Raw genomic sequence first — 17,665 nt, 5'->3', positions numbered from 1 at the left:
CAAAGACCTTTTCATCCTCATTGAGATAACATATAAAAAACCAGAGCTTCAAAATGCTACATGTCTAAGTTTGATTTGCAGTCGTGTCGTCGACGATGTAATCGGTCAACTTCTATGGAAGTTGGACACATCGTCTCTTCTGAACTTGAAGCAGTACTTCCACAAACTGGACTCAGACTCATCTGAGCATCAGCCGGCAGAAGAGCAGAGACACCGCGAGAAGAGAACGTTCTACATATCGAGGAGTGACTTCGAGAATGCCATCCAGTCCGTTTTTGGTAAGGCACATTTTGGTACCACTAACTGAGAGGTACCACTAACTCTTTTTTTTAAATATGGAAATTGCATTTTTTATTTACCTTTCTTATTATGTACAAGGTAAATAGGTCATTCGATGGATTTTTGTTTCTGGTAATTAAAATAATGTTTTATTTTAAACTGTGTTGGGAACAGGAAGGATAATCTAGTGTGGGTCAATCAGGAACTTGTCAGCATTTGCTCATAACTGGGAAGAAACCACGTTGCACTCCTGAGGATAAGGCGGACTAATGACTGGCATCGAGAGACCTTCCGTTTCACTAGAAGATGGTTCGGCATTTCGTGTGCTAGCTTGGTTTATTGTACCAATGTCCTTTACAACTGAGGGTGTTCACCAATTGTATAACATTCAACGTTGACCATTCTGTCATTCATAAAGCATTTTCAAAAGTTGTATATATGCAGAGCTATTCCACCAGTTCAATATGTGCAAGGAAAGTGATTTATTGATGAATGTTAGCAAATCCAAGATCATGGTTTTTGAAAGAGAAGAATGTAGATCTAAGTGTGAAATATTGGTAAATGGGGAGCTTTTGAAACAGGTAGATGATTTCGTATTAAGATTGATAAAGACATAGTAAGGAGAGTGAATGCTGGAAACAGAGTGAATGGTGCACTTTAGTCAGTTTTAGCAAATAAAAATCTATTAGCGAATGCTAAACTGGCAGTTAGTTAGTTAGTTAGTAGTTCCATCTTCCCTTTATAAAAAAAAACGATTTAATTCTTGGTCTATATTGAGACTGCTGTTATATTTATATACATACAATATTCTACCTACTTTATTAAAAATTCTGAAACCGTATTTTTCAGCCAATTCGAACTTAGTTTCTGAATCCCAAAAGCTCTTCAGCGCTTTGGATACTGATGATTCAGGATTTATATGGTGGGAGCAACTGTTGGATAAACTGCTCGAATGTGGAGAAAGGAGAACCAGCAGAAATCCTGATGGATGGACTCCGGTGAAGAAGGAAAAGATAAGAATATTGGATCTGGCACACTGCAAGGTAGTATGAATAGCTTCTACATTTACAACATTTTGAGTGTGTCCAAATACTTGTTCACAAAATCTGGATTATCTCCAATTACAGGGGTTATTTTCATATTATTTTTTGACATCTCATCAAAGATGATGAAGAAGAATATGGAAGTCTGGGCATTTATGGGGCTGACGACCGTCATAGGCTGGTTTAAGTGATCACTTTACACACGTGTAACATTCACCTTTTCCACCCAATTCTAAATAATAAAATCCTACATACTTATATCATTAATCTCGTGATCCTGTTCTTTGAGTTCACTAGCTCCATCTATGTTAGATTTATGAAACTTTAATTTAGCAGAGACTCTTTTATTCGGATGTGTGCAAGATACTAACCGGATTATTTTACATACTGAGAAACTCCTGAAAACATGACTTTCATTTTTTTGCAGCTTATAATTAGTGTAATTCCTCCGTAGTGTAATGGTCAGCACGCTCGGCTACCGTTCTGGAGGTCCCGGGTTCGATTCCCAGGGGGGTCAAATAAATATATTTTTTTCACTGTAATATTTATTCAATATTACCCTGGGTTGGTACCTGAAGCGGAGGGCTAATCACCTTTCCTTCATGTGTAAACGATCAAGATAACACTGCGTTTATATGAAGCAGTGCCCTATGCACCATTGGGGTGCGGATAAGGATTTAATTATTATTATTATAATTAGTGAACAAGTATTTGGACACACTCAAAATATTTTGAAAATCTATCAAGTTTATCATGTACCTTTCGTGTTTCGTTTCAGAAAGAATCAATTGCATTCGTGGTGCCAATAGAAACTGAAACATCATTTAGTTTCGTCATAATTTCCAAGTATGGGAAAGTTGGTATTTATGATGGGAAATTGAAGCTGCTGATGGAATACGACGTGTTCTTCACGAGAACTGGTGTCAACCGAAGAGTAAGGGACGTTTGGATTACAGCAGCCATCAATTTAGAGGTAGAATTATTTTTTTAAGGAAAGGAAAAAAAAAACGAATTAAATTAAATTTGTTTCCGCGAAAAGTAAGTTGTTTAAAGATGTGATATTATCCTAAAAGATACATTTTTACTTGTCGAGGTTAATAAACAATTTGTTTTAAATTTGTATGAATAACAATAATAATAACCATATCCGCTCCCTAGGTGGAGCATATGGAGTCCACAAACTGTCTCCAGGCTTTTCTGTCGGCTGCCAGCTCCCTTGCATCCTCCCAAGTCAGATCCGCGTCCCAAAGTTCTGACGAGAGCTGCCGACGAATTGTCAGCAGGGGTCATCCTGGGCGGCGCGAACCTGATGCCTTGTAAAAGGGGCAAGCTTGATTAAGGCTCTCAGGAGGCATGCGGAGTACATGGCCAAGCCAACTGAATCGCCTTTTCTTGGCGACAGTTGTGACCAAGATTTGCTGCGTCCTACGCCTTATCTCTTCATTCCTCACAAAGTCAAACCACCGCACGCCTAAGATTCTCCGCAGACACCTATTCTCAAAGCTTAGTACACGGCTGCTCTGGACCCTTGTAAGGTGCCATGTTTCACAGCCGTATAAGAGAACAGGAGCAATGCATAATAATAATACTCGTACATATTAACATTGCATAACTAAAAATAAATTATTTGTTTATTTCTTGAATGTTTTTCGCAAATACATTGTGGCACATTTTAAAAACTTTATAAAATTAAACTTTGTTTTTTTTTTCTTTTTATTTATTAAAAGTACACTTCAACCTACCGGTTTCGACAAGAACCTTGTCATCATCAGGGTTTATTAAATTCTAAAACATTAAAATACTTATAATTAATTACCCTTATCAAAAACTTCCTCACACTCCGTAAAAAAATACTAAATATTAAGGATTTTTTGGTATTACACAGTAAATGATAAGAAGAATTGAAAACATTGTAATCTGGTTTCAGGATTCTCAGTCACTCTTGTTGGCAGCGTCTGACAGAAGCCTGATGATCTTCGACTCTTCAACATTGTGTCACATTCCAACGTTTCTTATAACTGGTATTACCAATATACCCACGGTAATGATTTTTTTTACCTATGTGCCCACTAACAACCATAAAAAATAACTAACTAATTAACCTTTCAAGCCGTTCGCCGTAGGGATAAACAATCTTCATCTTTTCCAAATTCATTCTTTTCGTATAATTCCGACTCCTAACCTAACCTCTCTCAAGTATTAATAATAATAAATGTGATAATGATTAGAGAAAACACTTGTTTTTTACCACTTGAGTTTTATTAAAGACTACATGTTTCAGAAGTTAAACTTCCATCATTCAGGTCTGTATAATAACAGACATACAGTCATATATATTTACAACATTTTGAGTGTGTCCAAATACTTGTTCGCAAAATCTGGATTATCTCCAATTACAGGAGTTATTTTCATATTATTTTTTGACATCTCTTCAAACAAGATTTCTAAATTGGTTCATATATATATAGAACTTCCAAGAATTTCAGTAGTGTGGTTGTCAATAATGGGTAGAACTGATGAATGTTACACATTATTGACAACCACACTACTGAAATTCTTGGAAGTTCTATATATATATGAACCAATTTAGAAACCTTGTTTGAAGAGATGTCAAAAAATAACAGTCATATATACATAGTTATTATACAGACCTGAATGATGGAAGTTTAACTTCTGAAACATGTAGTCTATAATAAAACTCAAGTGGTAAAAAACAAGTGTTTTCTTTAATCATTGTAACATGTCTTACCACAAAGTTAATGCCAAAACAATAAATAAAATAAATGTGATGTTGAATTCTGAGTGTCTATTTTTGTTTTATGGTGATATAAAATAAAGAACGTAAGGTTGAGATAAGCATTATCGATAAAACAAAGAACGGTGTATTGAGATGGTTGGTGAATGATGGTATGTGAATCGAGTGAGTGAAGAAAGAACAGTTAAACAAATTTAAGAGGTGAATGTGGTTGGTAATAGAAGCAGAGGAACCCCGAGGAGAGTTGGCATGATCAGATGTTTCAAATACTCGAAAATGGTCAGGTCTCGAGTTGGAATAATCGGCAGGTATGTATGAGGAGATGCATGATTGTGGATGGGGTGCAGAATGTTTCCAAAGACAGTTTGGTGTGGCGTTCTGCTCTTTCTGCCTACCCCTACGGAGAAGCGGCGTGATGGTTAGTTAAGTTGTGTTGTTTTTATTGTCATTCGATAGATGCTTCGTCTTGAGTTGAGATACTTTCAATAAACATATTTTTATATTTATCTTCTTGCAGTGTTTCGCGTATAATCCTTCAAAGAACAAAACAGGACAATCCTGTCTAGCCATGGGAGATGATCATGGAAATATAACCTTCATCAATTTTAAACAACCAAGGGTGGGAATGTTCTTCAAACAAATTCAGGATAAAATAAACAATATATTTTGGATAGTGAGTATCTTCATCTTATTCTTACTCTCCTTTCTATAGATGCTGGAAATCTCTCTGAGCCACCGACTGTTCCTCGAAGAATACAACTGCCAGCTAGCTCTTCACCTTTTCAGGGGTCTGCCTGGGGGGTCTATTTTACACCCTTTGGAGTTTCCTTGAAGAGCGATGCATGGAAGTCTGTCTTCGGACATTCTGTCCATACCAAAAACATAGTCCATAGTAATCTTTTTGGTTCTTGATTATCTTTCTTTAGTCTTCAATACGGTTTTAAATTCCTGGTTAAATCTATTTTTAATATATTTAAAATATAATCTATTACGTCATTTTTAAAAAATCTTCTTATTATAAGTGGAGCAAATTCAGCATTTCTGAATACACTAAAAATATGACAATATATCAATTTGTGATTGATTGTTTTTGACACTTTAGAGGCACTTTACAGAAATAACATGGATCTACCCGTCGATTTAAATATAATATTTTATTTATTTATTTAAACTTTATGTACAGAAAATAAAAAGTACATTGGCGGGCTTATTGCTGAAAAGCGATATCTTCCAAACAACTAATAATAGACTTCGCTCACTCCTTTCAAGAACGTCATAAATAAAAAAAACGTGATATTTCAGGAGAACGTTTTTAGAGTTTAAAAATATAACACAATGCATAAAAAATAAATATCAAGCCACTTATGTATCTTTTTACTGTGCAACAAATCTTTTTAGGTACAATCTGAAGGTTTTCTCTCCATTTGAAAAATATTTAGTATATTTAAAAAAATAATTAAACAATACCTTTTCTTTAAAATGCAAAAACAACACTTTCTGCCCTGTAGTGGGTAAATATTAAGTTAAAAATATGCCTTTTTGCTGGGATATAGTACATTTTCTGGGCATTCCGAAAACATGCACAACTGAAAAATGACGATTTTTGATTTATGACGTTCTTGAAAGGAGTGAGCGACTTGTGATATTGATCAAAACGTTTCATACCATATATAGCTGTTCACATTAAAAAAAAAATACAAATTGACATTTAAAAAAATATTTCCCTCTCGAAGCACAAGAGCTCAGTCTCTTTTTTGGAGAAGCTCAGCGCAACTAAAATCATAAGATGGTATTAAGTATAGAAATTGTATTTAAAAAATGTAACTATTGAATAAATAATAATAAAAATCAATAAATCAAGCTGAATTCTGTTATTCTATTTTGATCGTGCTAAATTCGCTTCATCTATTTCTTTTTTTTTTGATAGATGGAAGATGTTGTTTTTTTTTTATAATTACGTAGAAGTCTGTCTTCTGACATTCTGTCCATACCAAGTACATAGTCATGTTTTTGGTCTTTAATGATTTGTTTTTGGTCCATGGTAATGTGGTTTTTTCTTGATTGACTTTCTAAGAAGCCTTTTAGACAGTTTAAATTCCTGGTTTATTTTTGTCTTCTCTGGTTATTTAAATTATTTTTTATCTATTCATACTAAAATCTATTTTTATCATAATATTTCATTTTTAATTTATTAAATTGGTTTTTATAATAACGTGGAAGTCTGTCTTCTGACATTCTGTCCATACCAAGTAAATAGTCATGTTTTTGGTTTTTGATGATTTGTTTTTGGTCTATGGTAATTGTTTTTGGTTTGAACTTGACTATCTTTAATAGAAGTCTTTGAGTCTGTTTAAAATTCCTAATTCATTTTTGTCTTCTCTGGTTTTTTAAATTATTTTTTATTTATTTATACTAAAATCTATTTTTTAATCGTAATATTTAATTTTTAATCTATTATATTGGTTTTTATAATAACGTGGAAGTCTGTCTTCTGGCATTCTTTCCATACCAAGTACAAAGTCATGTTTTTGGTTTTGGATGATTTGTTTTTGGTCTATGGTAATGTTTTTGGTTTTGAATGATTTGTTTTTGGTCTATGGTAATGTTTTTGGCTTTGAATGATTTGTTTTTGGTCTATGGTAATGTTTTTGGTTTTTAATGATTTGTTTTTGGTTTATGGTAATGTTTTTGGTTTTTACTTGATTGACTTTCTTAGAAGTCTTTTAGACAGTTTAAATTCCTGGTTGATTTTTGTCTTTTTTAATTCTTGTAATTATATTTTGACCTCTTTTGATAGTTCATTAATTTCTTCTTTTAGGATCTTCACTGCATACTCCAAGAGCCTTATTGTGACATCAAAATCCAAAGAAGGCTTCACTCTCGTCCTGTCAAGAAAATTGTCTTCCTAGGATTGAACGACTCTGTAATATCCTGTTCCAGTGATCCCGATGCCTCCCTTATAATTAAACACAGAAAAGGGATAAGAGATCCTTACATCTTTAAAGTCAATAAGGTATATATGTTGATAATAATAAATATTGATTGTAATCGATAGCACTCCCTAAAAAGACGTAAAATTTTAGGAGAAACAAATGCAAGAAGATATTTTTTTTAATATTCGACGTAATAATCATTGTGCAGATGTGCAGTCTTCTTTATATGGGGCGTTTTTTTGTATGGAGATTTAGTTTTTAAACTCGCAAAATTGTCAATCCACAGACTGTCAATTTGACAGTTGACAGTTGATTTGAAGTAAGTACGTTTTGCCCTTTTACTATGAAAAGACTGAATAGCAATTATGCGCGTCGTAGGTTTGGTGAATGGGCCGAAAATAATATTTAGCTTCTTGATGCTCTTTTTCATCGCGAAATTTTGTTCATCGATTTGGTTATGTCAATAAGCTGAATTGTCGAATTTTTATATTTCATCTTCTTAAAAAATGACCCAGTAAATTTTGACCTTTGACTGTTCAATTTTCTTCAGGGTGTCTCCTGCTTCTACTACTCCACAACCCTGAAGCTCTTAGCTACTGGGAGTAGCGATGGAAGAGTGAGGATATGGGATCCTGTAATATCAGCGAAGCCTACTTCTACACTTCCTGTGCAGACTTCGGCCATCATGGACATCGTCATACTAGCACAAATATCAGCTGTACTGAGCTTCAACAAAAATGGAGTATGTTAAACAACATTTTGAGTGTGTCCAAATACTTTTTCACAAAATCTGGATTATCTCCAATTACAGGAGTTATTTTCATATTATTTTTTGACATCTCATCAAAGATGAAGAAGAATATGGAAGTCTGGGTATTTACGGGGCTGACGACCGTCATAGACTGGTTTCTCATGTGTGTGATTATAATCCAGGATTCGGACCTCACATACTTATAAAAGAGTTTCTGCTCAATAAAAAGCTTATTTTTATCTCACCAATAGATATCTCTGGTGAAATTCTTGCGATTCAAGAACAAGGTTTCTAAATTGATTCAAATATATAGAACTTCCAAGAATTTGAGTAGTGTGGTTGTCAATAACGGATAGAATTGGTGAATGTTACACGTGTGTAAAGTGATCACTTAAACCAGCCTATGACGGTCGTCAGCCCCGTAAATGCCCAGACTTCCATATTCTTCTTCATCTTTGATGAGATGTCAAAATAATAATAAATTAATGAATAATTACATGGTACACGTGAACCACCATACTACACATGATCTTGAATCGTTGCTTAAACTACATACTTATATCCATTTGATTTTTCCAGGAACTTAAAGTGATAGATATCCTTAACCAAAGCTATCTCCAGTCTATCCAGATCAGATTCAGTTCCTTTGGAGTCCTGGGGAGATTGATCCAATACGGACCCCAATCCATCTACTCGGGTCCTGCGAGGATTAAAACACTAGAGCAGGACTTCAAAAGGAAGCTGTCGATGCCTGTTGTGAGTAAGACTTCCAGGAATTCAGGAGTCGGAGAAGGGATTCAAAGGAATAACTCCCTTCCAGAAGAGGAGTCTTTGAAATCGACGTTTGAAAAAGAAGTTGCAGAAGAGATGAAGATGTGAGCTTCTTAAAAAATGATTAAAAATCCATTATTATTATATTTTTTTGAAAACACATATTTTTTTATTTATTTATTTAATATATTTACATTTATTTATAACATAATACATTGGAATCATTAATACATATGGAGAACTTTTATATTTCGATTCGCTGTGCCTCTCCATAAAAGAGACTGTGCTCTTGTGCTTGGAGAGGGACTTACACTCGTGGTTTAATGTTATATAATAAAAGATATAATAGTTTTTTTTGTATATTTTTTCAAGATTTAAATGTAAAGAGCTTTAATTTTTTTCTTAAGTATTTTTATATCATATATTTTTTTATTTTTTTATTACATACATAAGTCAAATATCCATATAATATTCCCGATGAGTAATTTCTATTTCTCATTTTGGGACATGGGATTAAGGTTAACAAGACTGGAACACAAATAATAAAGTAACAAAAAAGATTTTTTTTAAATAATCCAAACTAATGCGAATACATGCAATTTGAGTACTGTGGTTGTCAATAATGGGAGGATTTGGTAAACGTTACACGTGTGTAAAGTGATCACTTAAACCAGCCTTTGACGGTCGTAAGCCCGACTTCCGACGTAAATGCCCAGACTTCCATATTTTTCTTCATCTTTGATGAGATGTCAAAAAAATTACATAATGAACTTTATTTTTTCAGGGAAAGCTCAAAGTGGAATCGACCAGAACTGCTGGTGACATGTTGCAACCATATTGCGATAATACCCCTGGTGAGGCTTCCAACGGGACATGATAAGAGTGATGAAGTCAGGTCGCTGCCTTCTATGCTACCGCCACCGGACAGAACGAACAAACCGAGGAAACCATCCCTGTGGAATGATGACCAGTTTCACATGAGTGAGTCAAAATATTTGTCCACCTTTGTAGTGTTATGGTCAGCACGCTTGGCCACCGTTCAATTCCCAGGGGGGGGTCAAATAAATATAAGTGATTTATTCACTCTAATAATTATTATATATTACCCAGGACTGGTACCTGAAGCGGAGGGCTGATCACCTTTCCTTCATGTGTTAACGATCAAGATAATATATGATGCAGTGCCCTATGCACCATTGGGGTGCGAAAAAGGGTTTGAAGAAGAAGAGTTCAAATATTGTACCATATTTCAGTTATTCAATTCGCAGAATGGTTAGTGTTACGCGTGTGTAAAGTGATCGTTGAAACCAGCCTTTGACAGGTCGTAAGCCCAGTAAATTCACTCATATACTTCTTTTTAATTTGCTCTTTTATTTTTACTTTGATTTTTGACTTTTTTTTTATTTTTGACTTTGCTCCGCTATTTCAATAAAGTTATAATTATTATTTCAGCATGTTGATAAGAAGTAGAAAAAATTTCCTTAGCGTGGTAATTATTTTGATGAAATTTTATATTATGACAAAAAGCACAGTTATTAAGAATCTAATAACATCTAAGAATTACGCCTAGAAATGGAAGTTCTGCAAACTGCATACCAGGGTTATTTCTTGTCATACATACTCCCAGGAGTTACTCGCGTTTTCCGCTTGTAAGAATTACGCCTATAAATAGTATTCCGCAAACCGCATAGCACGCGTGATCATATCTTGTCATACTCCCAGGAGTAACTAAGGTTTTTCCGTTTTTATGATAAATATGGTTAACTTGTACTTATTACAATAAAATATTTCACGGTTTCTCGAGTTTCTGGTAGGGGCACAAATATTAATGGGTTTTTTTCAATGCCGAATTATACTTGTATTTTTTTAGATGCCATAACACAGCCCGCTTCGTCTAAACCATTGGAACCCAAAACACCCAGCCAATTACAACACCACACCGGTTTATCTTCTCCTAGTACAAGTGACTTTGAAGATTGTACATACACCCCGATGCTGGATACAGAAGACCTTAGTTTGGACGAGCTTCTGAAACGAGCTGGTAATATCAATTTTGCAATACCGTTCCGACCTATAACATCTAACTCTTATAAATATCTTGTTCAGATATTTCGCTCACTCCTTTCAAGAACGTCATAAATGAAAAATCGTCAATTTTCAATTGTGCATCTTTTCAAAATGCCCATAAAGTCATAAATTAAAAAACTTGATTTTTCAGGAGATAATTTTTAAAGTTTAAAAATATAATTAAATTGATTAAAAATAAATATCAAACCACTTCTTGAACTTTTTACTGTGCAATAGATCTTTTTAAGTAAAACCTGTATGTTTTTTCTCAATTTGAAAAATATTTAGTATATTTAAAAAAATAATTAAACAATACCTTTTTTTCAAAATGCCAAAACAACACTTTCTGGCCTGTAGCGGGTAAATATTAAGTTAAAAATATGCCGCTTTTGCCGGGATATAATACACTTTCTGGGCATTCTGAAAACATACACAACTGAAAATTTACGATTTTTGATATTTGACGTCGTTGAAAGGAGTGAGCGATATGACAAGACTAATACGACAAATAAATGGGCTATGTGACAAATCTTGATTAATGTAAGATATTGAATCCATTGTGTCTTTTGTATTATTTTAAGGGATCAACCTTATCAATTTATTATGAACTATACACATCAACTATTATTGTTAAGAATATAAACTAAATATGCTATAAATCCTTATATATACATAATAGGTCAAGAAGAATTTTCTAAAGCAACTTTTAAACAACTCTAAGAAACATATCAGGCAAGAGTCTTCGAGATAGAATAAGAAACGCCAGGATCAGGGAAATATGCGAGATCGAAGATGTCGTTAGGTGGGGAAGGCAACGAAGGAGACAACGGTATAAGCATGTGAGGAGAATGGAACCATCCAGACTTCCTTACATAACACTGTAGGTAGACGACTCCCGGGCAGACCACCAAAGAGATGGATCGATAGCTGGGAATCGACATCGCAGGAGGCTAATCCCTCTTTAAAACAGGGCACAAGGCCTACACCAAGATGAAGAAGAAGAGGAATTAATAAATATTAAAAATAAAATACTGCTCTAGAGTAATTTTTATCTGTTCTTTGTTACAGGTTTGACTGGAATATTCGAGAAGGATTTCATTTCTAAATTTGGACTCAAACATGACATGAACACGAAACTGGCTCTTCAAAAGTCGAAGCAAGAAAAGGTATTCGGCAATTTTCAACTTCTCTTTTTGATGTGCGGTATTCGGTCACCCTTATCATCAAGTCTTCATCCCCCCATGGAAGTTTGAGTATTTGCAAGGCCTATGATCTGCCATACGTGGGTTAATTGATCCTTTTACACAAGTGCAACGTTCACTATGATTGATCACCACACTACTTAAATTTTCGGATGTCCTACATACCATATATATGATCAATCTTAGACACAGTACATATCGCTCACTCTTTTGAACAACGTCATATATCAAATAACTTGATTTTTCAGGAGATCGTTTTAAAAGTTTAAAAATAAAATAAAATCTTTTAAAAATGAGTATCAAGCCACTTATTGAACTTTTTACTCTGCAACAGATATTTTTAGGTAAAACCTGAATGTTTTTTCTCCATTTCAAAAATATTTAATAAATTTAAAAAAAAAATAATTGAACAATAAATTTTCTTCAAAATGCAAAAACAACACTTTCTGCCCTGTAGCGGGTAAATATTTAATTAAAAATATGCTGCTTTTTCTGGGATATAGTAAATTTTCTGGGCATTCCGAAAACATGCACAAAATTGAAAATGGACGATTTTTGATAAATGACGTTGTTGAAAGGAGTGAGCTCACAACAGTCTATGTTGGATTTGTGCCAGAATTGTGAATAAGTATTTGGACACACTCAAAATGTTGTGAATAAAAGAAACTGGTCAGATTTCAATCTGCACACAAAATTGAAAATCTCAGTCTTCTCTCAGTAAGTAAAAATAATTCGGGGTAATTTGCCATCTATGTTGGAATGAAGAAAGCTTTTATTTAGTAGAGACCCTTTATTCGGATGCGTGCAAGATCCGAACTCTCCGATCATTTTTGCATACTGGGAAACGCCTGAAAACATGATTTTCAATTATTTTATACAGCTTATAATTTGACCAGTTTATTTTATACACAACATTTTAAATGCGTACAAATACTTTTTACTTTTTGACATCTCATCAAAGATGAAGAACAATATACAAGTCTGGGCATTTACAAAGCTGACGACCGCCATAGGCTGGTTTAAGTGATAACTTTACACACGTCTAATATTCACCAATTCTACCCATTATTGACAACCACACTACTTAAATTCTTGGAAGTTCTATATATATAAACCAATTTTGAAACATTATTCTTAAATCACTAGAACTTCACTAGAGACATCTATTGGTGGGATGAAAAAGAAGCTTTTTATTGAGTAGACACTCTTCTATTAGTATGTGAGGTCCGAATCCTGGATTATAATCACACACATGAGAAACGCCAGAAAACATCATTTTCATTTTTATTATTTAAGCTTATAATTAACCAGATAATTTATTTACAGCATTTTTCTCAAAATGTTGCAAATACTTGTTCACAAATCTGGATTTTATCCCTTTTGATGTTGAAGCCCTCAAGCGACCCAACATAGAGATCTTAGCCTTTCTCTAATTTCTGGATGGAGTGGATGACAGTTTAGCTAAGGGCATTAAGTCCTGTTTGTTTGTCCTACAGATGAAGCTACAGGTGTCTCAGGGGGCTCCTTACTCGGCCCTAGAACTCCAAGAACCGAGAGAAGTCAAGTTTTCAGCCCCCATGCCCATCAGTATGAGAATGAAGAAGAAATCTGGACTGGAGAAATTCTCAGAACCGCAACAGATACTAAGACATAACAGGTTAATTATTCTATATATTTTTATTTAAAAAAAAAAGTCTCTGCCCGGGAATCGTCTAACTTGGGGTTAGTATTATTTTTTCTTTCTTTTAAATTCTTTTGCATTTCACAATACATTAATACAAGTACAATAACAGTACATTAATACAAGTACCGTGGAACGGGGCTACTTGAACTTTGATGTGTTACTTGAGCCCAGTACAAAAAAATATTTAGATCGTGGTATCGATCGAAGTAATGTGACAATAAGTGCAACCTGTCAGGGAAACAATGAATCACGTCGATACGTTCATTATTGTAGACCAAATACAGATTTAATTTTTTTTTGTACTGGGCTCAAGTAACACATCAAAGTTCAAGTAGCCCCGTTCTATGGTACATAAAAAAAAGGAAAAAAAGGTTGGAAAAAGTGTACCAATAAAAAGTGGTTAAAACAAAGTTGTTCTATTTTATAAAGTCATCAAGCTGAAAATTTCATAGAATACCAATGACAGATGTAGCAACCTAAGAAAAACAAGTAAAAACTCAAATCGGGTGACTGAGAACGCTGGTGAGAACACAGTGGCGATTCCGGGAACTTTTTGATCAAGGTAGTATGTGTACTATATGTGTTTTAAGAAGAAGGTACTTACATAGATCTGTTTTTTTTTTTAAATAAATAATTTAAACAAAATTTTAAATCGAAACAAACTTAGCTTATTAATGTCTAACATATAGTCTTTTTGGAATGAATTAAACAATTTTGGAGCTATGAAAAATAATCTATACCATCCATACCTGGACCTACATTGCCGTAGTAAAACCCGCTACACTATGAAAAATGACACATTTTGGTCAAATGTGTCATTTCGCTCACTCCTTTCAAGAACGTCATAAATCAAAAATCGTCAATTTTCAGTTGTGCATGTTTTCGGAATACCCAGAAAATGCTACTATATCCCAGCGAAAGAGGCATATTTTTAACTTAATATTTACCCGCTACAGGGAAGAAAGTGTCGTTTTTGCATTTCGAAAAAAATGTATTGTTTAATATTTTTTTTAAACGTACTAAATATTTTTCAAATGGAGAAAAAACCTTCAGGTTTTACCTAAGAAGATCTGTTGCACAATAAACACTTCAATAAGTGGCTTGATATTTATTTTTAAAACATAGTATTATATTTTTAAACTTTAAAAACGTTCTCCTGAAAAATCATTTTTTTTGATTTATGACGTTCTTGAAAGGAGTGAGCGATTTGTAAAAACTAGCTTTTGTGGGTTGCCTGTTTTCAAGGGTAATTATAAAGTTTTTAATTAAAGTTTTTCTTACAACATTTTGAGTGTGTCCAAATACTTGTTCACAAAATCTGGATAAAAAAATACAAAAAGTGGTAAATAAATTATCTTGTCAAATGATAAGCTTAAATAATAAAAATGAAAATGGTATTTTCAGGCGTTTCTCATGTATGTGATTATAATCCAGGATTCGGACCTCACATACCAATAAAAGTTTCTGCTTGGTAAAAAGCTTCTCTAGTGAAGTTCTAGTGATTCAAGAACAATGTTTCTAAATCGGTTCATATATACAGAACTTCCAAGAATTGGAGAAGTGTGGTTGTCAATGATGGTTAGAATTGGTGAATGTTACACGTGTGTAAAGTGATCACTTAAACCTATGACTGTTGTCAGCCCCGTAAATACCCAGAGTTCCATATTCTTCTTCATCTTTAATGAGATGTCAAAAAATAAAAGGAAATTTATTTATTTATTAATCTTATAATTTATTAAAGACAAAAAGTTTTCTGTAAAAATACAACATTTTTTATCCCACCCACTAATACAAATATAATTTCATCATACCGCAATAAATAAAAGATAGAATACATTAACAAATATCATATAAAGCAATAATTCCTGCAAAAAATTGTACTTAACCCCTTTGTATAATTTTAACACTGTCGAATTTCAACATTTTTTAATAATATTTTAATATTGAGTACGAGGATGAATTGGAATATCAGCTACTCAGTTATATTGATGCATTATGGCATTCGTAAAACGAAAATTTCATTGTATATATATAAATATATATATATATATATATATATATATATATATATATATATATATATATATATATATATATATATATATATATATATATATATATATATATATATATATATATATGTATATATATATATATATATATATATATATATATATATATATATATATATATATATATATATATATATATATATATATATATATATATATATATATATATATATATATATTGTCCGCCTCCGTAGTATAATGGTCAGCACGCTCGGCTACCGTTCTGGAGGTCCCGGGTTCAATTCCCAAGGGGGGCAAAATAAATATAAGTGATTTTTTCACTGTCGTATTTATTCAATATTACCCTGGACTGGTACCTGAAGCGGAGGGCTGATCACCTCTCCTTCATATGTAAACGATCAAGATAACACTGCGTTTATATGACGCAGTGCCCTATGCACCATTGGGGTGCAGATAAGAGTTCTATATATATATATATATATATATATATATATATATATATATATATATATATATATATATATATATATATATATATATATATATATATATATATATATGTGTATGTATAAAGACATAAAAAAGGAATGTAAGGTTGAACGAGGAATAATTGAAAAGATTAGGAAGAGTTCTTTGGACATGTGGAGCGAATGGATAACGAGAGAATGACTAAGAAAATATATGTGGCGAATGTGAGAGGGAAAACAGAACGGGGACGACCAAAAAAGACTTGGCATGATCAATCAGAACCTAAAATCTGGCGGTGTCAAAAGTCTGCGTAATCGGATGGCATGTATGACTAGATGTATGGATGTGAAGGAGGCGAGGAAGGTATGTCAGGACAGAAGTGTGGCGTTCCATCCTCTCTGCCTACGGCGTATATATATATGTATATATATACCAACATTACAAATGGACATGCGCCGTGGCGTAGTTGGGTAGACTCTCAACTACGAAACTGGCGTCGCGGGTTCGATTCCCGCCAAGTGGAAAATAAATTCAAGAAAGATTTATTATTAATTGGTCCGGGTGTTTGTGATGTATTTTTCACATTTACCTTCCCTATCCTTACTATCCTACCTGCATTCAAGCCTCTAAGAGAGGCTTTGCCTATATAAATATATATTTATATGCAAACATTAAGTATAAGTATACATACATAAGTATAATTTAAACTTACTTACCATCACGCCGCCTCCCCAAGTTTTCCTCAGCCTTCCTCTGCTTCTGTAAACCAAAACATTCGCATCATTCATTTTTTTTACTCTCTAATATAAAGAGAACAAATTAAGAGAACAAATTATTCAAATAAAAGGAAACAAAAAAGAATATAAACTATTTTACAATCTTCATAGAATTAACTCTTGTTCATTTACCCATTCCTCTATTTTGCCTTTGTTCCATATTTTTTTGACCTCTTACCTCCATTTTTGATGTATAGTATGTATAAATTGCATTTTTTCTTTTCAGTTGTTTTTCGATGGCAACACCTCGCTCCAACTATACAATATCATCCAGAACAACGGAAAACTCGAAAAAATCCGACCATTCTCATCAGTGACGCTTATCAATAACATTATAAAAATCCAAAACGTTCTGCTTAATGTAAAATGTCAACTAGCATTAAATGATAAGGATATTAATATTATTTTTCTTAAGAAAATAAAATATGTATTTGAAAAAAATAGTATATATCTACAACATTCGATAATATCTCCTTTTGCAGCACATAAAATGTATGGGTACATATCGCTCACTCCTTTTAAGAACGTCATAAACTAATAATCATTAATTTTCAGTTGTGCATGTTTTCGGAATGCCCAGAAAATGTACTATATCCCAGCAAAAGAGGCATATTATTAACTTAACATTTACCCGCTACAGGGCAGAAAGTGTTGTTTTTGCATTTTAAAGAAAAGGTATTGTTTGATTATTTTTAACTATTAACTAGTTTTCAAATGGAGAAAAAAACCTTCAAGTTTAACCTAAAAAGATCTGCACAGTAAAAAGTTCAATAAGTGAAATTGTATTATATTTCTAAACTTTAAAAAAGTTTTTTTATGTATAACGTTCTTGAAAGGAGTGAGCGATATGTGTGTATATGCGAGTATAAATTTATATATATATATATATATATATATATATAT

The 17,665-nt window shown here is 33.1% G+C and overlaps 1 protein-coding gene across 1 annotated transcript; it reads left to right on the top strand.

Annotated features, from left to right (window-relative positions):
- The first annotated feature begins 2,111 nt into the window (after nt 1-2,111).
- Nucleotides 2,112-17,366, top strand: LOC148303520 (uncharacterized). The gene is made up of 11 exons (XM_088269848.1): nt 2,112-2,295; nt 3,250-3,363; nt 4,595-4,750; nt 6,896-7,090; nt 7,561-7,752; nt 8,341-8,636; nt 9,317-9,513; nt 10,403-10,573; nt 11,668-11,765; nt 13,298-13,458; nt 16,989-17,366. The coding sequence occupies exons 1-11, from the start codon at nt 2,212-2,214 to the stop codon at nt 17,077-17,079; spliced, it is 1,755 nt and encodes a 584-aa protein (XP_088125974.1). The 5' UTR covers nt 2,112-2,211; the 3' UTR covers nt 17,080-17,366.
- The last annotated feature ends 299 nt before the right edge of the window (nt 17,367-17,665 follow it).

Source organism: Brachycentrus maculatus, unplaced genomic scaffold, assembly GCF_059751285.1.
Source record: "Brachycentrus maculatus isolate JH-2025_06_01 unplaced genomic scaffold, ASM5975128v1 h1tg000365l, whole genome shotgun sequence".
In the NCBI taxonomy this organism is placed as follows: Eukaryota; Metazoa; Arthropoda; class Insecta; order Trichoptera; family Brachycentridae; genus Brachycentrus; species Brachycentrus maculatus.
This window is presented reverse-complemented; position numbering and strand designations above follow the sequence as displayed.

Excerpts from the sequence above, each read along its gene's own strand:
- LOC148303520 (XM_088269848.1), top strand. The coding sequence starts at position 2,212 with ATGGAATACGACGTGTTCTTCACGAGAACTGGTGTCAACCGAAGAGTA. Across the intron at positions 3,364-4,594 it reads GTATTACCAATATACCCACG|TGTTTCGCGTATAATCCTTC; the intron begins GTAATGATTTTT and ends ATCTTCTTGCAG. Across the intron at positions 11,766-13,297 it reads AAAAGTCGAAGCAAGAAAAG|ATGAAGCTACAGGTGTCTCA; the intron begins GTATTCGGCAAT and ends TTTGTCCTACAG.